Raw genomic sequence first — 23865 nt, 5'->3', positions numbered from 1 at the left:
GATATTCTGTGTTTGCTTTTAGGCTGAGAGAATTGGGCTCCGATGATGTCATGTAGTCATGGTTTCTGTTGCTTGGGTTCCTGTGTGTCTTCCCTCCGCCATCAGATTATCTCTAGTGTTACTTTTGTTCTGCTATTTCTGACAGTGGCTAGACTGTCCTATAAGCCTGTGTGCCAGAGGTAGACCTGTTTTCCTGTTTTCAGCCAGTTATGGGACAGTGTTTCTGCTTTCGCTGGTGTAGTTTTTCCTATTCTGGGCTGTTCTGTGGGGTTCAAAATCTGGTGTCTACCAGGCAAGTCACTTGCAGCAGAAAGTTGGTCTTACCTGTGGTCCCTGATGCTCAAGTTTGCCTGTGGGTGCCTAGGATCTCTCTGAGGCGGCAGCAACCCGGAAGATCTGTGCAGCTCTTTTCGGGAGCCTCCGTGTACCAGGGTTCCAGATGGCGTTTGGTGTTTTCCTCTGGCGTCAGAGATGTGTGCAGAGTGCAGTCTCTTCTGGTTTCCCAGGCGTGTCTGCCTCTCTGTAGGTTTAGCTCTCCCTCCCACGGAATTTGGGTGCAGAGAACTGTTTATCCGGTCTGTTCCTTCAGGTTCTGGTGGTGTCTCAGGCACAGGGGTCCTGCCGCTCCTGGGCGCTCCCCCACTGGACCCCAGAGGCCGTATACTATTTCCTCTTGGGCCAGGGATGTGGGCAGGGTTGGGCAGTGTTGGTGATTTCTTCCACTCTGCAGCCTCAGGAGTGCCCACCTGATCAGGTGGTGAGGTCTCTCTCCCACGGGGTCTGGGAGCAGAGAGCTGCTGAGGGCCGGGATCCGCGGGTTTGGGCTTCCTGGTAAACCTGCAATTTCTTTTAAAGAGGAAATGTGATGTGAAGTTAAGTGCATAGAGATGTGATAGGTATTTTTAAAGATAAGCGTTAAAGAAAAGAATGTGATATACATACTTTGTAATATGTTTCTTTAGGACCTATGACATAATCATAGAGTTTTGGTAAAGTGAATAGAATGAAGAATGAGTTGAGTTAATGCTTGTAGAATGCACTTTAAATCCCATCATAATATTAGTCCCATTTCGTTGATGCCACTATTAGAGCAGTTTGCATACCATGTTCAGCTAGTGAGTATAAAAACATATGTGATTAACAGTTGGGTAAAGATGTTGATGACCTTTTCCTACATGATAGGAAGCTTCAAATAATTTGAAAGCTAGCAAATAAAGATGAAAATTCTACTTTTGAACTGACTTTATTCCATTTAGCTGTACGACTTATACAGAGTGCTAATGAAAACACAACCTAATGGAAACATCAAAATTCAAGATTGAAAACAAAGATAAAGTATGATACGAAACAATGTTTATATCTATTCTGTAATACATGTATACACTAGAAACATATATTCGAATATTAGAATATTTTTTTTCATTTCTTTGTTCATGCATGTGATATATGAGATATTGTTCTATGACAATAAGGAAGCTCTCTAGCAGGCCTGGCCTTGGCCATCATGGTATTTGAATATGTTATTATGCCAGACACATTCTTGTGTTAACTACCAATGTCAGCTATAAAAGTATTAAAGTCTAGGAATCGAAAGACTTTCTCTGTTGACTCATCTATATCACATGCCAAATAAAACTTTATTTTTGCTAGCTTGAATGAAAATGGACTCATAGTCTCATAGGGAGTGTCACTCTTAAGAGATGTGTTCTTGCTAGAGTAGGTGGAGGGTGTTTTTTGGGGGGGGGACTGGATTGTGGCATGAGGACGCTTTAAAGTCTCAGATGTCCAAGCTAAGATCACAGTGTTTTCCTGCTGCTTATATATCAAGATGTAGAACTTTCATCTCCTTCTCCAGTATGTCTACATTTTGCCAAGCGTCTGTCCCTGAAAATAACTGACTAAACTTTAAAACACCAATAAAATATTTTCCTCTATAAGAATTGTTGTGTCATGGTGTCTCTTCACCTCAATAGAAAACCTAACTAATACAGCATTGTAATATAATTATCGCCTCTTAAAAAATTATACCTGAAATATCATTTGCTGCTGTTTTTTCTTCTTGGGTCAGAAATCAGCCACTTTTACTTTTCTTTCCTGCTGAATAAGGAACCTCAGTTTGAAAATAGGTCTTTGCGTATGGTATGGGAAGGCCCCACTGTGTGCAGGCCCCTTCAATTAATCCTTGGATGAACTGGAATACTTCATCTCATGGAGGAATGACTACTCAACCGAAATAGGGAAACAATGATAGACCAAAGTAAGATACCAAGATTTCATCTCGATGAATCAATGATTTTATCATGTATATTTGTGCTAGTGTGGGTGAAGTGTTACATGTAGGAAAAAATATTGGATGACAGTTCTATCAAAATAAGTTCAACCCATAATGGTGGAATGATCAGCAATTCTGTAGTAAAATGTACAACTTGCACCAGATTAAAAATTCATAACCACTTCTACCTGGTCTTTTCGGTGGGGACAGACTTTTTGCTATTCTTCTCCTTAGAAGACACTATATCCTGAGGCATATCAGAAGAACTTCTGCACTGAGAGCACTTGATACCATATTCCAAGGCATTCTAGGAGGTCTGCTGCACCCAGAGCATCCATCACCATGACCAGAGTTATCCCAGAAGATGATCCACTACACCCAGGACACCATAGCTTGAAGGTGTACCAGGAGTTCCTCTGTACACAAGGCAACTGGGTAATGGAAACCTCAGTCTGAAGATCTCCTGGAGGCTCTATGGCAAGCAGGGCAACTGACCCAAAAGACTGAAAGCCTCCCTGGAGTTTGGCTGCACACAAGGAAACAGAAACCCCAGTCAATTGTTCTTCCTTCACCCTCAGAGAACAGCTTCACACAGGACAACAGTTTGACTCTTCCTCTGAAGACCCAACAATCTGAAGGCAACTCAGGAAATCTACTGCAGTCAGGGCAACAAATCAGCAGTGTCTCTGCACTGCTGAAGACCTTCCAATTGGAAGGTCCCAAAGGATGTTTTCTATGGACAGGGCCACAGGCCTACCAGGAGACCTGTTGCAACCCAGGGACAAAAGAGACATGCTCCAGACAAAGTCACCCAGACCAGCCAACACTAGGGATAACCAGATGATGAGAGACAAGCACAAGACCATAAGGAAAAGAAGCCAATATACATGGGCATTGTCAGATCCCAATTCTCCCAACATAGCAAGCCCTATATACACCAAAACACCTGAAAAATAAGAAACTGACCTAAAATCCTGTCTCATGAATATAATAGAGTTCTTTAAGGAGGATATAAATAACTCACTGAAAAAAATACAGAAAAACACAGGTAAACAGGTAGAATCCATTAGAGAGGGAAAAAAAATCCGTTAAACAAATACAGGAAAACACAATCAAGCAGGAGAAGGAATTGCATAAAGCAGTCCAAGACCTAAAATTAGAAGTAAAAGCAATAAAGAAAACAAAAGTAGAGACAAAACAGAAAATGGAAAGCCTAGAAAAGAGGACAGGAATTACAGATGTAAGTTTTACCAACAAAATAGAAGAGATAGAAGAGAGTATTTCAGGTGTAGAAGATATTGTAGAACTGATTGACAAATAGTTTGAAAAAATGCAAAAGATAAAAAACTCCTCACCTAAAATATCCAGGAAATTCAGGACACAATGAAAATACCAAATCTAAGAATAATTGGAAGAAAGGAGAATGAAGATTCCAAACTCAAAGGACCTGAAAATGTCTTCAGCAAAATCACAGAAGAAAAGTTCCCTAAAGTAAAGAAAGAGACAGCCATACAGGTACAAGGAGTCTATAGAACACCAAAGAAATGGGACCAGAAAAGAAAAGCCTCTCATCTCATTCTAGTCAAAACACTAAATACACATAAAAAAGAAAGAATATTAAAAGCTTCAAGGGAAAGGGGCCAAGAAACATTCAAAGACACATCTATTATACCAGCCTTCTCAACAGAGACTATGAAAGCCAAAAGAGCATGGTCAGAGGTGCCACAAGTGTCAAATCCAGCTACTATATTCAGCAAAATTCTAAATCAACATAGATGGAGAAACCAAAAAATTCCAAAACAAAACCAAATTCAAACAATATCTAGTTACCAATCCATTCCTACAGAGAATCCTAGAAGAAAAAATCCAACAAAAGGAAAATACCTATACCAAATAAAAGACAAGATATTCAGCATTTTACAACAAAGCCAAAAAGAGGGAACACAAGCATATAAAGTCACCTACAAAAACAAATATAACAGGAGCCAACAGTTATCTATCTTTAATATCTCTCAATATTAATGAATTCAACTTACCTATAAAAAAGCATAAGCTAACAGATTGGATATGCAAATAAGATCCAGCATTTTGCTGCATACAAGAAACACACCTCAGTAACAAAGACCCACACTATCTCAAAGTAAAATTATAAAAAAGGGTCTTCTGAGCTAATGGTCCAAAGAAACAAGCTGGAGTTGCCATTGTAATATCCAAAAAATAGATTTTCACCCAAATGTTATCAAACATTTTGAGGAAGGACACTTTATATTCATCAAAGGGAAAAACCGCCAAAAGAAAGTCTCAATTCTGAACATCTGTGCACGAAATGCAAGAGCACACACATTGATAAAAAAAAAAAAAACTTTATTAAGCTCAAAAAACACACATTGAACCCCATACTATAGTAGTGAGATACTTCCACACCCAACTCTCACCAGTGGACAGAAAATTGAAACAGAAACTAAACAGAGACACAGAGAAACTAATACAGGTTATGGACCAAATGGATTTAGCAGATATCTACAGAACAATTCAATCTAAAACAAAAGAATACACCTCCTTTTCATCCCCTCATGGTACATTCTCCAAAATCAACCATATAATTGGTCACAAAACAACCCTCAACTGATACAAGAAGATTGAAATCATACCATCCACCCTATCAGAAGACCATGGCCTAAGACTGGTCTTCACTAACAGCAGAAGTAACAGAAAGCCCATATACACGTGGAAACTGAACAACTCTCTACTCAATGATAATATGATCAGGGACAAAATAAGGGAAGCAGTTAAAGACTTTCTAGAATTTAATGAAGATGTTAACACATCATATCCAAACTTATAGGATTCAATGAAACCAGTGCTGAAAGGAAAATTCATAGCCCTAAGTGACCTTGTAAAGAAACTGGAGATATCTTACTCTAACAACTTAACAGCACACCTGAGATCTCTAGAACAAAAAGAAGCAAACTCACCCAAGAGGAGTAGAAGGCAGGAAACAGTCATACTTAGGGCTGAAATTAATGGAACACAAAGAAAACAATACAAATAATTGGCAAAACCAAAAGCTGATTATTTGAGAGAAGCAACATGATAGATAACCCCCTAGTCAAACTAACTAAATGGCCCAGAAGCAGTATCCAAATTAACAAAATCAGAAATGAAAAGGGAGACATAATAACAGAATTGGAGGAAAATCAAAACTTATTAGTTCCCTCTACAAAAATCTATACTCAACAAAACTGGAAAATCTAGACGAATGGGTTTTTTGACAGATACTACATACCAAAGTTAAATCAAGAGCAGATAAACTTTCCAAACATGCTCATATCCTATAAATAGAAGAATTCATTAAAATACTCCTAACCAAAGAAAACCCAAGGCCAGATGGATTTAGTTGAGAATTCTGTCAGACCTTCAAAGAAGTTCTGATACTAGTATTCTTCAAAATATTCCATAAAATAGAAGCAGAAGGAACACTACCTAATTCATTCTATGAAGCCACAATACTCTGATACCTAAACCTATAAGGACTCTACCAAAAAAGAGAACTTTAGACCAATATCACTTATGAAAATCAATGCAAAAATAATGAATAAAATTCTTGCAAAGAAAATCCAAGAATATATGAATGTCACCATTCACCACAATCAAGTAGGCTTTATCCTAGGGATGCAATGTTGGTTTAATATATGAAAATCCATTAATGTAATCCCCTATATATATAATGTAATCCCCTTGATCTTTATTTTTCATGTGGAATTCTACAAATTCTGAAATTGACCAATAGATTTATCTTGTTTAATTACCAGCACCAGTCATGCCCACTGATACAATTCAAACCTGACTTTCTCAGTTCTCAAGTTTATTATGAAAACACTGTGATGACTTGTGCAGTAACATCATCTTACAGGAGGGAAACAGTTCTGTTCAAACCAACTCGCCAGGTTTTCTGACAGTAATGAAGAACAATGAGGGGCTTAGATTTGAGAAGGGGAGAAACTGAGTGCAGACAAATCACACAATTAAATTAATAGTATCCCTGAAAGGAACACAACAAGAGGGGAGGATTCCTACTTATTTAAAAATGTTCATTAACCTTAATCATTGTTTGGTCTCCTCATCTTCAGTCATGCTGAGGTTACAGCTAAGTGGAAGTGAACTGGAATCTGACAGGTGTTAACGTGCAATATCCTATATCTGCAGTCTTTCAAGAAAAAAAAATAGCTCTATGCCAGAAACTGGATTCGTAATAAACAATGTCACATCAACATGCAATGAATTGGTTCATTCTAAAGTGGTCATGGCTGTTGATGACAAGAGGCTTTGTATTTTATAGGGTACATCTTTTGCTACCCGTGAAAACAAGTTTGTTGAATGTTAACTGTTTCTGACACTTAGCAGTTACTTTTGTTCTGACCATTTCCATTAGGTCAATATATGGTTGTTCATGGCAATACTGTACAAGATTCAACTTTCATTACAGGAAGTAGTTTGGGGTACGACTAGTGAGATGTTGCTCACCACTAGGAGGTGCTGGGTCAAACTGCAAGAAAGAATTCTTAAGAGTGTCAAGTTTCATGATTGCAGCTTGGTTACCACAACAATAGCAATAGTTTGAGCACTGAAACTTGTTTCTACATTCTGGTCATGGCACCAGTTATAACCCTCCATCACCGGCTGTTTAGGTCTGGACACAAATGTGAGGCAATTGGCATGATAAAATGTCTCAGAAATATTTTGGCCAAAAGCATAACCAGCTCCCTGGTTATATCATAAGATATCCCCCAGACATCATGGTCATCTGGATCTGACCATAGGACGTCACACTTTGGACCCTCATGAGAAACTTCACGTAGGTGTTCAAGTACTGGGATGTGATCCAGTGTGTCTATGGATGGTATGAGACAACCATGTAGACAGAAGATCTGTCCATCCACCAAGGCAGTGAGAGGAAGATAGGCAAAAAAGGTCTGTGACGTATTTCCAAACATTTGCATTTCCATATTTCCTTAAACACTCATTGTAGAAATCATAAACTTGCATGATCTGTCTGTTCTCACAATTGCCTCAGAGTATGGGGATACTTTCTTGGTAAGGAACCTTAAGAGCTACAAGCAGTGTAACTGTTTCAACTGAGTAATATCCTCTGTCCACATAATCACCCATAAGCAAGTGATTTGTATCTGGTGGTTTACCACCAATTCTAAAGAGTTCCATGAGGTCATGAAATTGCCAATATACATCTCCACACACAGTGACTGGACTTTGAACCTCTTGCATGTTGGATTCTTTTGGTCAGGATTTCTTTGGCCTTCTCACAGAGGCTCTTGACCTGGGACTCAGAGAGCTGCTTGCACTAGTTCAGCTGTTCGATCCTCTGGTCTAGCTCCTTGGTGAGCATATTCTCATCCATGATGCCTCCCACCCGAACCGCTGCATATCTGAGCTGCTCCAATGCCCTGGCCAGCACCTGGGCCCACACACAGACTGCAGCTGCTCCCCTGGGGGCTTCCTGCCGCCCCAGGTGTCTGCTTGCCCTGGCACTGAAATGCTGGCTCGCCCCCCCCCACCTCAGTGCTCATGCCTCCTCATCAGCTCGCCACAGCATGGGACTTTGCTTTCTGTAATGGCCAGCTGATAAACAACTTCAGCAAAGTGGCCAGATGTAAAATTAAATAAATCACTAGCCTTCTTTTTTTTTTAACAAATGATAAACAGGTTGAGAAAGAAAATATGGAAACAACCCCCTTCACAACTTTATCAGCACTATATCAGCATATATGCATAAACACACACACACACACACACACACACACACACACACACACACACACAAGGGGGCATCAGACTTTGTTAAAATCAAATGACCATGCTTCGTCTTTCTCTATCTAGTACAAATTTCCATATACATAATATCCTCATACCACCATAGAACACCAGAAAAAAATCTATCAGATTACCTGATCACAGAGAAAATTGTCCTTAAAATTTTCTCATTAGAATTTTAAAAGTAATTATACATAAAATTTGTATCCTTCAAACTATAATGTGAATTTTTATGATTTCTAACAAACCAGAGGAAAAAAAGTCATGATAAAAGAAAATGGACATGAATTTTTAACTTCTAAATGAACTGGGGATGAGAGAAATGTGTAATTTTCTTCTTACACCCATGCCTGGGGAAATCTTACCATTAGTTAAGGTCTGCAGGAGACAGTCTTGATCATATCTAAGTCTGACTCTGAGTCAGAATATCCAGGCCTTTCCTGTGAGTTAGGCTCTGCTGGCCCTAGGCTGTTCCTGCTTTTTACTCTAGATGCATTTTTGCCGGTACAATGGAAACCCACACGTCTTGTGTTTCCAGAGATCTTCCTCTTATAGTGAAAAAATATAAACTTCTCATTATTTTTTCAATTGAGTTAATGATCTCTAGTACTGTGGTACTTAGGGTAAAACTAAAGTCTTATGTAATAGTAAAAGGTGGACAGTCTATAAGGCAAATGGGTGGAACACATTCTTCATAATATATTTTCTTTTATCAGAACACAACCATATGATACTGGTTACATTATGAGATGTTTTTATGATCTAGATATTAAAGCAATTAAGATGGGATAGAAAAGGAAAGGCAAATTACAGAGTCATTGGATGGTAAATGGTTCTTTAAAAACAGCTCAGCGTGTACTGAAGGTAGGCATACCTGGATAAGCAATTCTGAAGACTTTCTCCTGATAAAAATATAATAAAAATTAAAAAGTTATCTTGAGCTATGTGTATAGGACAACAAGGACATTTATTTCAGTGTGGACAGAAATGCAATTTTTGTATCCATGCTTAGGTTATTGACTTCTTAGACCCTGAGAAGGCATGGGGCGTTTTCATTCTGTTAATCATGTTAGCTTCGTGTTTCTATTCTGTAGATTCTCAGTCTCTATTACAATTGCATTACCTTGTGGATATCCTCCATCTATAACATTAGATGGTATAAATTTATCCTTCCTTTTTATTATGCTTTGATTTGAAAAATAAGGTGGAAAAAGAATTAAAATAGTAGTTAAATGATGATGTATGCTTCCTGGTTGCTGCCGCCGCAGAGAGCTCGTGGGCAGCACCCCAAGAGCAAACTTGAGCCTCGGGACCACAGGTAAGACCAACTTTTCTGCTGCAAGAGACCTGCCTGGTGAACTCGGGACACACAGAGGCAGAATTCCTCTAGGACCGGGCACGTCCTGTATTTACCAGGAGTCCCACACCCACGGATCCCGGCCCGAAGCGGTCGCTGCTCCCAGACCCCTTGGGAGAGAGACCTCACTGCCTGCTCAGGTGGGCACTCCTGAGGCTGCAGAGCAGAAGAGACCACCAACACTGCCCACCCCTGCCCACATCCCTGACCCAAGAGGAAACTGTATAAGGCCTCTGAGTTCCCGTGGGGGAGGGCCCAGGAGCAGCAGGACCCCAGCGCCTGAGACACCGCCGGAAACTGAAGGAACAGACCGGATAAACAGTTCTCTGCACCCAAATTCTGTGGGAGGGAGAGCTAAACCTACAGAGAGGCAGACACGCATGGGAAACCAGAAGAGACTGCACTCTGCACACATTACTGATTCCAGAGGAAAACACCAAATGCCATCTGGAACCCTGGTGCACTGAAGCTCCCGGAAACGGCAGTGCAGATCTTCCTGGTTGCTGCCACGGCACAGAGCTCATGGGCAGCACCCCTCGAGTGAACTTGAGCCTCGGGACCACAGGTAAGACCAACTTTTCTGCTGCAAGTGACCTGCCTGATGAACTCAAGACACAGGCCCACGGGAACAGCTGAAGACCTGTAGTGAGGAAAAACTACACGCACGAGAGCAGAACACTCTGTCCCAATAACAGGCTGAAAGAAAACAGGAAAACAGGTCTACAGCACTCCTGACACACAGGCTTCTAGGACAGTCTAGCCACTGTCAGAAATAGCAGAACAAAGTAACACTAGAGATAATCTGATGGCGAGAGGCAAGCCCAGGAACCCAAGCAACAGAAACCAAGACTACATGGTACCATCGGAGCACAATTCTCCCATCAAAACAAACATGGAATATCCAAACACACCAGAAAAGCAAGATCTAGTTTCAAAATCATATTTGATCATGATGCTGGAGGACTTCAAGAAAGACATGAAGAACGCCCTTAGAGAACAAGTAGAAGCCTACAGAGAGGAATCGCAGAAATGCCTGAAAGAATTCCAGAAAAACATAAATAAACAAGTAGAAGCCTATAGAGAGGAGACACAAAAAAATCCCTTGAAAGAATTCCAGGAAAACACAATCAAACAGTTGAAGGAATTAAAAATGGAAATAGAAGCAATCAAGAAAGAACACATGGAAACAAATTCCTGATATAGAAAACCAAAAGAAGAGACAAGGAGCTGTAGATACAAGCTTCACCAACAGAATACAAGAGATGGAAGAGAGAATCTCAGGAGCAGAAGATTCATAGAAATCATTGATTCAACTGTCAAAGATAATGTAAAGCAGGAAAAAAGCTACTGGTCCAAAACATACAGGAAATCCAGGACTCAATGAGAAGATCAAACCTAAGGATAATAGGTATAGAAGAGAGTGAAGACTCCCAGCTCAAAGGACCAGTACATATCTTCAACAAAATCATAGAAGAAAACTTCCCTAACCTAAAAAAAGAGATACCCATAGGCATACAAGAAGCCTACAGAACTCAAAATAGATTGGACCAGAAAAGAAACAACTCCCGTCACATAATAGTCAAAACACCAAACGCACAAAATAAAGAGAGAATATTAAAAGCAGTAAGGGAAAAAGGTCAAGTAACATATAAAGGCAGACCTATCAGAATCACACCAGACTTTTCGCCAGAAACTATGAAGGCCAGAAGATCCTGGACTGATGTCATACAGACCCTAAGAGAACACAAATGCCAGCCCAGGTTACTGTATCCTGCAAAATTCTCAATTAACATAGATGGAGAAACCATTATATTCCATGACAAAACCAAATTTACACAATAACTTTCTACAAATCCAGCACCACAAAGGATAATAAATGGTAAAGCCCAACATAAGGAGGCAAGCTATACCCTAGAAGAAGCAAGAAACTAATCGTCTAGACAACAAAACAAAGAGAAGAAAAGCACACAAACATAACGTCACATCCAAATATGAATATAACAGGAAAAAATAATCACTATTCCTTAATATCTCTCAACATCAATGGCCTCAACTCCCCAATAAAAAGACATAGATTAACAAACTGGATACGCAACGAGGACCCTTCATTCTGCTGCCTACAGGAAACACACCTCAGAGACAAAGACAGATACTACCTCAGAGTGAAAGGCTGGAAAACAACTTTCCAAGCAAATGGTCGGAAGAAGCAAGCTGGAGTATCCATTCTAATATCAAATAAAATCAATTTTCAACTAAATGTCATCAAAAAAGATAAGGAAGGACACTTCATATTCATCAAAGGAAAAATCCACCAAGATGAACTCTCAATCCTAAATATCTATGCCCCAAATACAAGGGCACCTACATACGTAAAAGAAACCTTACTAAAGCTCAAAAAACACATTGCACCTCACACAATAATAGTAGGAAATTTCAACACCCCACTCTCATCAATGGACAGATCATGGAAACAGAAATTAAACAGAGATGTAGACAGACTAAGAGAAGTCATGAGCCAAATGGACTTAACAGATATTTATAGAACAATCTATCCTAAAGCAAAAGGATATACCTTCTTCTCAGCTCCTCATGGTGCTTTCTCCAAAATTGACCATATAACTGGTCAAAAAATGGGCCTCAACAGGTACAGAAAGATAGAAATAATCCCATGTGTGCTATCGGACCACCACGGCCTAAAACTGGTCTTCAATAACAATAAGGGAAGAATGCCCACATATACGTGGAAATTGAACAATGCTCTACTCAATGATAACCTGGTCAAGGAAGAAATAAAGAAAGAAAATAAAAACCTTTTCGAATTTAATAAAAATGAAAGTACGACATACCCAAACTTATGGGACACTATGAAAGCTGTGCTAAGAGGAAAACTCATAGCGCTGAGTGCCTGCAGAAAGAAACAGGAAAGAGCATATGTTAGCAGCTTGACAGCACACATAAAAGCTCTAGAACAAAAAGAAACAAATACACCCAGGATGAGTAGAAGGCAGGAAATAATCAAACTCAGAGCTGAAATCAACCAAGTAGAAACAAAAAGGACCACAGAAAGAATCAACAGAACCAAAAGTTGGTTCTTTGAGAAAATCAACAAGATAGATAAACCCTGAGCCAGACTAATGAGAGGACACAGAGTGTGTGTCCAAATTAACAAAATCAGAAATGAAAAGGGAGACATAACTACAGATTCAGAGGAAATTAAAAAAATCATCAGATCTTAATATAAAAGCCTATATTCAACAAAACTTGAAAAACTGCAGGAAATGGACAATTTCCTAGACAGATACCAGGTACCGAAGTTAAATCAGGAGCAGATAAACCAGGTAAACCACCCCATAACTCCTAAGGAAATAGAAGCAGTCATTAAAGCTCTCCCAACCAAAAAGAGCCCAGGTCCAGACGGGTTTAGTGCAGAATTCTATCAGACCTTCATAGAAGACCTCATACCAATATTACCCAAACTATTCCACAAAATTGAAACAGATGGAGCACTACCGAACTCCTTCTATGAAGCCACAATTACTCTTATACCTAAACCACACAAAGACCCAACAAAGAAAGAGAACTTCAGACCAATTTCCCTTATGAACATCGACGCAAAAATACTCAACAAAATTCTGGCAAACCGAATCCAAGAGCACATCAAAACAATCATCCACCATGATCAAGTAGGCTTCATCCCAGGCATGCAGGCATGGTTTAATATACGGAAAACCATCAACGTGATCCATTATATAAACAAACTGAAAGAACAAAACCACATGATCATTTCATTAGATGCTGAGAAAGCATTTGACAAAATTCGACACCCCTTCATGATAAAAGTCCTGGAAAGAATAGGAATTCAAGGCCCATACCTAAACATAGTAAAAGCCATAATCAGCCAACCAGTTGCTAACATTAAACTAACTGGAGAGAAACTTGAAGCAATCCCACTAAAATCAGGGACTAAACAAGGCTGCACACTCTTTCCCTACTTATTCAATATAGTTCTTGAAGTTCTAGCCAGAGCAAACAGACAACAAAAGGAGGTCAAGGGGATACAGATCGGAAAAGAAGAAGTCAAAATATCACTATTTGCAGATGATATGATAGTATATTTAAGTGATCCCAAAAGTTCCACCAGAGAACTACTAAAGCTGATAAACAACTTCAGCAAACTGGCCGGGTATAAAATTAACTCAAATAAATCAGTAGCCTTCCTCTACACAAAAGAGAAACAAGGGGAGAAAGAAATTAGGGAAACGACACCCTTCATAATAGACCCAAATAATATAAAGTACCTTGGTGTGACTTTAACCAAGCAAGTAAAAGATCTGTACAATAAGAACTTCAAGACACTGAAGAAAGAAATTGAAGAAGACCTCAGAAGGTGGAAAGATCTCCCATGCTCATGGATTGGCAGGATTAATATAGTAAAAATGGCCATTTTACCAAAAGCGATCTAGAGATTCAATGCAATCCCCATCAAAATACCAATCCAATTCTTCAAAGAGTTAGACAGAACAATTTGCAAATTCATCTGGAATAACAAAAACCCAGGATAGCTAAAACTATCCTCAACAACAAAAGGACTCAGGGGGAATCACTATCCCTGAACTCAAGCAGTATTACAGAGCAATAGTGATAAAAACTGCATGGTATTGGTACAGAGACAGACAGATAGACCAATGGAACAGAATTGAAGACCCAGAAATGAACCCACACACCTATGGTCACTTGATTTTTGACAAAGGAGCCAAAACCACCCAATGGGAAAAAAATACCATTTTCAGCAAATGGTGCTGGTTCAACTGTAGGTCAACATGTAGAAGAATGCAGATTGAGCCATGGTTATCACCCTGTACAATGCTTAAATCCAAGTGGATCAAGGACCTCCATATCAAACCAGATACATTCAAACTAATAGAAGAAAAACTAGGGCAGCTTCTCGAACACATGGACACTGGAAAAAATTTCCTGAATGAAACACCAATGGCTTATGCTCTAAGATCAAGAATCGACAAATGGGATCTCATAAAACTGCAAAGCTTCTCTAAGGCAAAGGACATTGTGGTTAGGACAAAACTGCAACCAACAGAGTGGGAATAGATCTTTACCAATCCTACAACAGATAGAGGCCTTATATCCAAAATATACAAAGAACTCAAGAAGTTAGACAGCAGGGAGACAAATAACCGTATTAAAAAATGGGGTTCAGAGCTAAACAAAGAATTCACAGCAGAGGAATGCCGAATGGCTGAGAAACACCTAAAGAAATGTTCAACAGCTTTAGTCATAAGGGAAATGCAAATGAAAACAACCCTGAGATTTCACCTCACACCAGTGAGAATGGCTAATATCAAAAACTCAGGTGACAGCAAATACTGGCAAGGATTTGGAGAAAGAGTAACATTCCTCCATTGTTGGTGGGATTCCAGACGGGTACAACCATTTTGGAAATCATTCTGGAGGTTCCTCAGAAAATTGGACATTGAAATACCTGACGACCCAGCTATAACTCTCTTGGGCATATACCCAAAAGATGCCCCAACATATAACAAGGACACGTGCTCCACTATGTTCATAGCAGCCATATATATAATAGCCAGAAGCTGGAAAGAACCCAGATGCCCTTCAACAGAGGAATGGATTCAGAAAATGTGGTACCTCTACATAATGGAATATTACTCAGCTATCAAAAACAATGACTTTATTAAATTCATAGGGAAATGGAGGGAACTGGAAAATATCATCCTGAGTGAGGTTACCCAATCACAGAAAAACACACATGGTATGCACTCATTGATAAGTGGCTATTATCCCAAATGCTTGAATTGCCCTACTTGCACAGAACACAGGAAACTCAAGAAGGATGATCAAAATGTGAATGCTTCACTCCTTCTTTAAAAGGGGAACAAGAATACCCTTGGCAGGGAATAGGGAGGCAAAGATTAAAACAGAGGCAGAAGGAACACCCATTCAGAGCCTGCCCCACATGTGGCCCATACATATAGCCACCCAATTAGATAAGATGGATGAAGCAAAGAAGGGCAGGCTGACAGTAACTGGATGTAGATTGCTCCTGAGAGACACAGCCAGAATACAGCTAATACATGGGCGAATGCCAGCAGCAAGCTACTGAACTGAGAACGGGACCCCCGTTGAAGGAATCAGAGAAAGGACTGAAAGAGCTTGAAGGGGCTCAAGACCCCATTGATCAACAATGCTAACCAACTACATCTTCCAGGGACTCAGCCACTACCGAAAGACTATACATGGACTGACCCTGGGCTCCAATGACATAGGTAGCAATGAATAGCCTAGTAAGAGCCTCAGTGGAAGGGGAAGCCCTTGGTCCTGCCAAGACTGAACTCCCAGTGAAAGTGACTGTTCCGGGGAGAGCAGTAATGGGGGGAGGATGGGGAGGGGAACACCCATATAGAAGGGGAGTGGGAGCGGTTAGGGGGATGTTGGCCCGGAAACCGGGAAAGGGAATAACAATCGAAATGTAAATAAGAAATACTCAAGTTAATAAAGAAAAAAAATACCTCTCATATATCTGTGTTTAGACACATAGATTACTCAAACTCTGAAGAGCATTGTTGAGAAGATTCTTTCACAGTGTTTGGTTTAGCTCCCAAAGATTCACATTTTGTTACATTTGTGAGAATAATTGACTACTGATATGATGAGATGCTTAAATCTTAGAAAGAAGGCAGTGTGTTCGTTGTCACCTGACAGGTGGGAGAAAGAACACAAGAACCTGTACTTAAAAACAATGAGGGAATAAGCACATTGCTCCTAGTGAAATGTCTATGAGTCATTATGGAACAGGGACTTCTTTGATTTGCAAAATTTCTTGAACCCTAAAGACAGCATGACAAAAAACAAGAGAAACCACATAGAAGTAGTAGTGTGGTACAAGGAACAAATTAATACTCCCTGAAGGAAGAAACTCCATGTGCTACAGGCGTTGCTTCTCATGCTCTCCCATAACCCCCCACCAAGCTCTGCTTGACTTTGGGTACAGTCTGTTAGTATATATAGGAGATGGAACCCTGACTGAAGGCAGCATTCAGGTTAGGCAGCTTTCCTGAGCTGGAGGCCACACTGTTGTGGAACATCTCAGAGATGCAGCTATCACTGACTCAAGCATGCACCTGTAAGTGAACTTTATCTGTGTTCCTCTAAGTAAACATTATCAGTTCATTACTTTCTCATGATGAATTGGTATAGCATATATTCTGTTATCTTATTAGTGGTATAATCAATATAGAACTGATATATGTTTTTGCCTCCCCTAGATGCAAAGTGAGGGGGTTAAGAATGTTATAGAATAGAACTGATAAGCAGACCTTGAGATAAGTGGTTCTCTAAGGGAATTCTCCATCTTTGTTGATACATGACAATACCTAGAGCCATTTTTCATTGTCTTTTGTTTTACTTTAAGATAAATGCGGAAAATGTTGTGCATGTCTAACATGTACCTTCTCTGAACCATCTTTAAAGATTCAGGTCATCTTCCAGAACAATAAATAGGCTAATAAAAATAAGTGCTTTCCTGAATTGCTCCCCATATAGAAGGTTAAAGCAGATAATAATTGTGTAGGTCTCAGTCTGCCTGTGGCTTATGTTGCTGTGTGCCTTGTAGAGCAGTATAGGTTTTATATGCCAGGAGATCAAGTCTTTGTCTTCTCTGAAAAGTTTTTCTCACTTACATAGGAGGAAAAGAGAAAAAAGGAAAAGAAGGAGGTATAATTATTTGAGTTTCCAGGGGATGGACTTGTGTCTGCTCACTTAACCTGAGTAATGTTCAATTCCAAAGTCTAGTATATGCAATGATATGAGCCTTGATTATTTATAATTTTGATGTCTGTCAAATGAAATGGTAAAAGGAAAAGCATGTTGTGCTAAAAAAAAAGAAAAAGAAAAAAGAAAGAAGAACAAAAACAACAGCAACAACCTCTTATGTCTTAGATGATATTTAAAAGAAAAACTAATCGTTCAAAAACATAAAAGTTATTCAATGAAATGAAAAACAAGCAGACATTTCCAAGACACTAAAATGTGCAAAATGATGACATAAGGACTCTAGATTGGGATTAATCACAGTTCCAGATGTTTCTAAATTTAAGAAGTTCTTTTGCCATAGACAAAGCTGAAGGATCACCTACCTCTTAAGGTGTGAACTGGAAAAATATATATATTAAAAATGTATTCTCACAGTGGGAAGAGTGTATGCCCAACTTCAGCTGTACATGACTATGTTGGCACAGGTCCTGTAGCGAAGATAGTGCTTAACACAGCTTAGCTTCCGCAACCTCATTAGACACATCTCAGAGACATTTCTATGTATACTAGGGAAGGGTCTGTTGCTGTTGGTGTCATGCATGATCCTGTGGATATCTGTGACTCCCACACCATATGACCAGATGTCCAATGAGGAGCTGTATGACAATCTGCTTTCCTGTTCTCATCGAACCCATGTAGTTGCCCGAAAAATGTATAAAATTTTAGTAAGTACCTTCTCTATTTCAGAATTTGTCTCTAAAGTGAATGTCAGAAAATTCTCTTTGAATCATAGAGCACAATGGATTTGATTTCACTAATATGTTTTATAGGTAAGAGAAAAACAACTACTATAATGCAGATAAGGGAATGTAGGAGGTTTCATTAAATCTCAAAGTTTTAAATATCGTGGTTTTTTTGTTGTTGCTGTTTAAATTTTTGTCTAATAAACCTTAAAAATAGGCAAGTTAGTTTTGAACTTTGCACATTAAGTCCAGAAAAATACACCAAGAGGAAAGAGTGATTTGCTGGTCTTTTTTGAAGAATGTATCTGTGGATGTTTGCATTGTGGATTATTGAGAATTCTATCTAAATCCACTGCCAATTACTTTTTAAAAATATTTCCAGATTTCCTCTTGAAATTTAATACCATCAACACAACTGAATTACAACTTTACCAAGTTGGGATGGTTCAAATATAAATCCAGTTTACTTGAGAAAAAGATATAAATGTATAGTTATATAATTAATAATAACATACCCATTTGAATCAATAGAAAGCAAGATATTCCCAAATATCAATTCAAGGTCATTATGGGATGGCACCCAATTTAAATTCTATGGAGTTCTGGTATTTAAAACACTAAATTGTTTCATGTTGGTGTATTTTAATTACTTTTCTTGAAAACAATGATTTTTAAGCAAAAAACACAAAACAAAACAACTGAAGAATAACTAAAAAACAAACAAACAAACAAACAAACAAGAACATAAACTAGAGGCATAGAGAAGAAAGGGAAGAAGTAGAGGCCTAATTGTTGCTTCAATCCTCTGCTTCAATTGTATATCATCCTTATGTGTTACAATTGAATATCTAGCAAATACATCAATAGTCTTGTCATAGATATATTCATTCCATTGGGAAACTACAGAGCTTGAATCATTTCATTCCCTCCAGGACTTAAATGTAGCTGAGAGAAGATGTTTTAAGAATAAAAGAAACAACACCTGCCACACCACTTCTACCCACACTGCAAAAACAGTAGGTATTTATCTATGTTATTTACCGAAACTACTTTAGCAGTACTCTATTCAGGCTGTGTGTTACTACTGTGACTATAAGAGGTATAATAACCTCAGACCCAATGAGATTAGGCATAAAAACCGCACACAATTCAGTAACTAACTCAATCCAATGCTAGATTACACTGCAGCAGATGCTTCACTTCTGTAAGATCATTTGCCAGCACCTTGATAGTGAGCTCAAAAACTTTGATCTGAATTGGATATTAATAGTTGAATATATCCTTACACATGTGGAAGAAATCAAATACAGTAGTGTTTTTGATACAATCCTAAAGGCTCCTCTGTCAGCATGTTACCCAACTGCAGTGTATAACTTAACTGAGCTTTTAAACTCTCCTGGTCTTGTTTCTGTTTCATTATTGGTGTAGTCTTCCATGAGGGATCTACCATCTCCTGTATCATAATAAAATCTCAGCTGAACAAAAGCATTCTCTATATACCATATTATCTACCTCAGGGTAACTTCTGTTTTGAGGGGCAGTTTGCAATCATAGCAGTTCTAATATCTGATTGTTTTATCTCTCCCTTCTGACACTCAGACGTCGTCAATTTTTATGTGATTTAAACTTAACTTCTTATGATTCCATCACTAGCATCAATAACCTACACAAATCCATTCTCATTAAAGTGCTAGTATATTAACAAGGGGGTAACATTTGAAATGTAAGCAAGTAAAATAACCAATAAAATATGAAAAAAGTGTGACTATAAAATGAAAATGAAAGAAAGACATTGTGAAGAGAGAATTTTTGCTTAGAATTACCTTTCTAGACATTTCCACAAGCACTTTATTGGCCATGGTACATGTATTCTCACAAAAAATTCTCTAATGTGAAGGACTCTTGGAAAAATAATGAACTGATGCTCAAAAAGTTTGTTCAAAACTCAAACCTCTTACATGTCAAATAACAATAAAAAGTGGGGTTTCATCTGCCTCAGTTCCCTACTATCAATCATTATACTATAACCCACATAGCAACCAATTTTGGCATCACCATTTGACCAGCTCCTTTCCTTCAATTTTTTACATATTTTCTACCCATGACCATTGGATCACTGCTACTCTTTGTTTTGTTGCAGAGACTACCTTAAGGTCATAACAGCAAGCAGATGAAATCAGATATAGCTGGCATATAAGATTCTGGCAGTGATCACTAACTGGGCAGATCATAATTTCTTTCTGATTTCCACTGATGTTGGTATTAAAAACAGTGCTGGGTCTTTTTGTTTTGTTTTGTTTTGGTTTGGTTTTGGTTTTGTTTTTTGTTTTTTATTTTTTTGGGTTTTTTTTCCCCCCTGCAGGACATTGGGGAAAAAAAGCTGCTCTGCAGGAAGTATGAGATCAGGCTTATCCCAGAAAATACTATTTGAATGTCATTTGCCGCACGTTATTTATCTTTAAATATTTCACTATAACAAATAATCAGAATTGAGTGTTCAAGTGGTCCTCTTGATTCATTCATGAGAAAGTGACTTGGATTAACTTCCATAATCAATGTTGTACTGCTTAATCTGAGTCAGACCCCGGGGATCCTGCTGACACACAGCAAAACTTTTATGATTATAGGCAAAAAAAATACAATGAAATAAGAGCAAAAATCATACGGTAAATGTTGCCATACAGAGAATAAAATTAATTATGATCTAATTGACGTGTCATAGAGAAAAAATATTAATGTCTAATTAGCTTTATGTCAGCAAACTATAGTTCCATAGCTTAAAATTCACATTTCTGCATTTTAAAATCATGTCCCTAAAACATTTTTATGTACTTATTACTTAAAAATGGGTATTGTCGTTCTCAATTTTGTGTAGACATATCATATATCTGCCATGCTGTACTGTTTATTCAGTGCAATGTTCAATCTGGTTGTTTAGAATGAAGATCTTCTGAAAGTCATCATCAGTGTTTCGAATGCATGGATACATCCACTGAAAATGCTCATACCTGCAGTGTTGACTCATTTGGGCTCCTATGATGGTATGATGGCAAGAGCCATAGAGCTTAACTATGGAAATAAAAAAATTCTGGAGGGAGCAAAATTTTTACTCAGCAGGGTGAGTCATCTATTGGAATTTGTTTGGTCATGTCATGTAAGAAAGAGGTGATTTGTATAATGAGAAACTAATTTTTAAAAACTTCATTTTTAAGAGTATTCAATATGCTTAAGGCGTAAGCCTTGACAATAGGGGACCACATACAAAACCAACTCATCATAAAGTTCTTTACTGAGACTCTAACTAACAAGTGATCTCAGCAGTTTAGACGGAAGTTTTCCTGGGTGAGAATGGAACACTTACCGAAAATCTCAGGACAGTCATGCTTGGAACTGTACCTTAACTCATTAAAAAATTTTCATCGTGTCTACAGTTTAGGAAAAAAAATACAATATGGAAAAGAGATTTAGTGGGAAATGAAAAGATTATTTCACTTCTAGTTTTAAATGCTAAAGCCTCCATAATATCTCGACCTAGGAAAACCACAATACACAATCTTGATTGGTTTTCTACTCTTCCTGCAAATTTCATTTGAAGTGCAGAGGTAATATGCACTTGGACTGTAGAGATTGTTCACATTTGTGGGGACCTTCCTTGCAAGTATGAGGGCATGAATTTGCTTCCAAATCCTTACCAATAAACGAGAAATGTAGATTTTTCTCGTAATCCCAGCACTGAAAATGTAGCAGCAAGATCTCTGATGACTTTTGATAAAAGTAAGAAAAATTATTTCAAAAATATAATATCCATCCAAGGAACTTTACCTAAGGCTGACCATTCATTTCTATGTTCAGGTAGACTCACATGCATGAAAATCCACATATATAATGTACACAAACACATAGGGGGAATTTATAATAATCAAGCATACAAGCAAAGTACATAATACTTGTTTGTCCTTTTGTCTTTTTGACATTTAGATTCAGCCTGGAATTGAAGAAAATGACTATCCTGTCTGGTCAAACTTAAAAGAATTGAGGTCTTCCAATAAAAGCATTCACCTTTTTGCATTTTGTAAATTCTTCTACTGCTTGCGCAAAGATACAAAGAAGATTAAGGGTTATCTCCAGATCCTGAGGCCTAACATTATTAAAAACAAGTGGTAAAGTGTGAAGTGCATATCAGTGATATCTGATACTAAGATGGCCTGTGATGAATGAACCACAATATACTGCTTTTAATATTTTTATCTCTTACTTTTTTATAAAATAAAATCTGATTGCTTAAAAATATCAGTTTGGAAATGAACAGTTATCAATTCTTTGAGTTCCTGCAGCATAAAGTTGAAAGATAGGATTGAAATATTCCTTTATAATTTTCACCAATAAGTAAGGTTTGAAAAGAAAGCACCATAACTTAAAATTACTTTAGAATTGGAATAAGTAAAGATGAGCAAGTCATATGTTTAGAAGAACAATATCAAGGGATTAGTGTTAATCAGTAAAAATAAGATGAAAATGTGAAGATAGGTTTTGGAATTAAACTACTCTATATTAGAAATGTTTCATGATCCAAGGGAAGAAGATGTTTGTGCACCATCCCTAGGTACCATAATGTTTCAAACTTTCCAAAAACATATATTAGGATGCATGTAAGAAATATGTGTACATTTCTCCAATGAAAATCTTTGACTATTGTCTTCTAAAACCCCAGCTCAGAAAGAAGGAATATACACTATTGTACAGAGAACACCTTGTTTATAGCATAGATTCATCATCTGTCAATTACAAAAACCTCTGGTCTATAGGAAACAGCAGAATAGAAGGTGGGACATCCTGGTGTTGCTGTAAATATTAAAAAATGGGATCTTTTTTCCTGTGCTAGTGCCAGCACCATAGGGCCACATGTCATCTGTGGGATATTTTCATCTCAATCAGCAAAGTGTCTCACCCACTAAGCTCCATTCCATCTCATGCTGCCAACAGATACTGTCTGAGCCCAGCAGCAATCTCTCTATCCATTTAGTTCCCAAGGCGGGTCACTGCCACACCAGTTACATACAAAGACTGCCTATCTCCTGGTTCTCTTTCTGTGCTCACATTCCCAGCATCCACTCACTACTTCCAGAGGTGGCAATCCTCTTGTAACTCTCTACTGTGGCTCTGTTTACATTCCCAGCATCTTCCCCCTAATAGTTATGATATAAACTCCCAGCAACCAGTTAAACCAAGACTCAATAATCTGTAACTTAGTACTCAGATTTATTTGTTAAATTCTCAGATTTATTTGTTAAATTCTCAATCCACTGAAGCAAAGAAGTGCAGGCAGACAGGAACCGGATGTAGATCTCTCCTGAGAGACACAGCCAGAATACAGCAAATACATAGGTGAATGCCAGCAGCAAACTGAGAACGGGACCCCCGTTGAAGGAAACAGAGAAAGGACTGGAAGAGCTAGAAGGGGCTCGAGACCCCATATGAACAACAATGCCAACCAACCATAGCTTCCAGGGACTAAGCCACTACCCAAAGACTATACATGGACTGACCCTGGACTCTGACCTCATAGGTAGCAATGAATATCCTAGTAAGAGCACCAGTTGAAGGGGAAGCCCTGGGTCCTGCTAAGACTGAACCCCCAGTGAACTAGATTGTTGGGGGGGGGGTGGTAATGGGGGAGGATGGGAGAGAACACCCATATAGAAGGGAGGGGAAGGGCTAGGGGAAGTTGGCCTGGAAACCGGGAAAGGGAATAACAATCGAAATGTAAATAAGAAATACTCAAGTTAATAAAGAAAAAGAAAAGAAAAGAAAAAAAAATCTCAATCCACAGTATGACCACACAATAAACTCACAACCAAGTGATATAGATACAAACT

At 38.4% G+C, this 23865-nt stretch overlaps 1 protein-coding gene and 1 pseudogene across 1 annotated transcript; one reads left to right on the top strand and one right to left on the bottom strand.

The window, feature by feature from the left end:
* Window positions 1–6752: 6752 nt before the first annotated feature.
* Window positions 6753–7688, bottom strand: LOC116883732 (annotated as a pseudogene).
* An 8856-nt stretch (window positions 7689–16544) lies between these two features.
* Window positions 16545–22282, top strand: LOC116883882 (prolactin-3C1). Its single transcript, XM_032885148.1, has 5 exons — window positions 16545–16617; window positions 17817–17971; window positions 18922–19005; window positions 20928–21107; window positions 21968–22282. Exons 1-5 carry the CDS (start codon window positions 16587–16589, stop codon window positions 22151–22153), a joined length of 636 nt encoding a protein of 211 aa, XP_032741039.1. The 5' UTR covers window positions 16545–16586; the 3' UTR covers window positions 22154–22282.
* Window positions 22283–23865: the final 1583 nt, after the last annotated feature.

This window comes from Rattus rattus, chromosome 14 (genome assembly GCF_011064425.1).
Source record: "Rattus rattus isolate New Zealand chromosome 14, Rrattus_CSIRO_v1, whole genome shotgun sequence".
NCBI lineage: Eukaryota > Metazoa > Chordata > Mammalia > Rodentia > Muridae > Rattus > Rattus rattus.
This window is presented reverse-complemented; position numbering and strand designations above follow the sequence as displayed.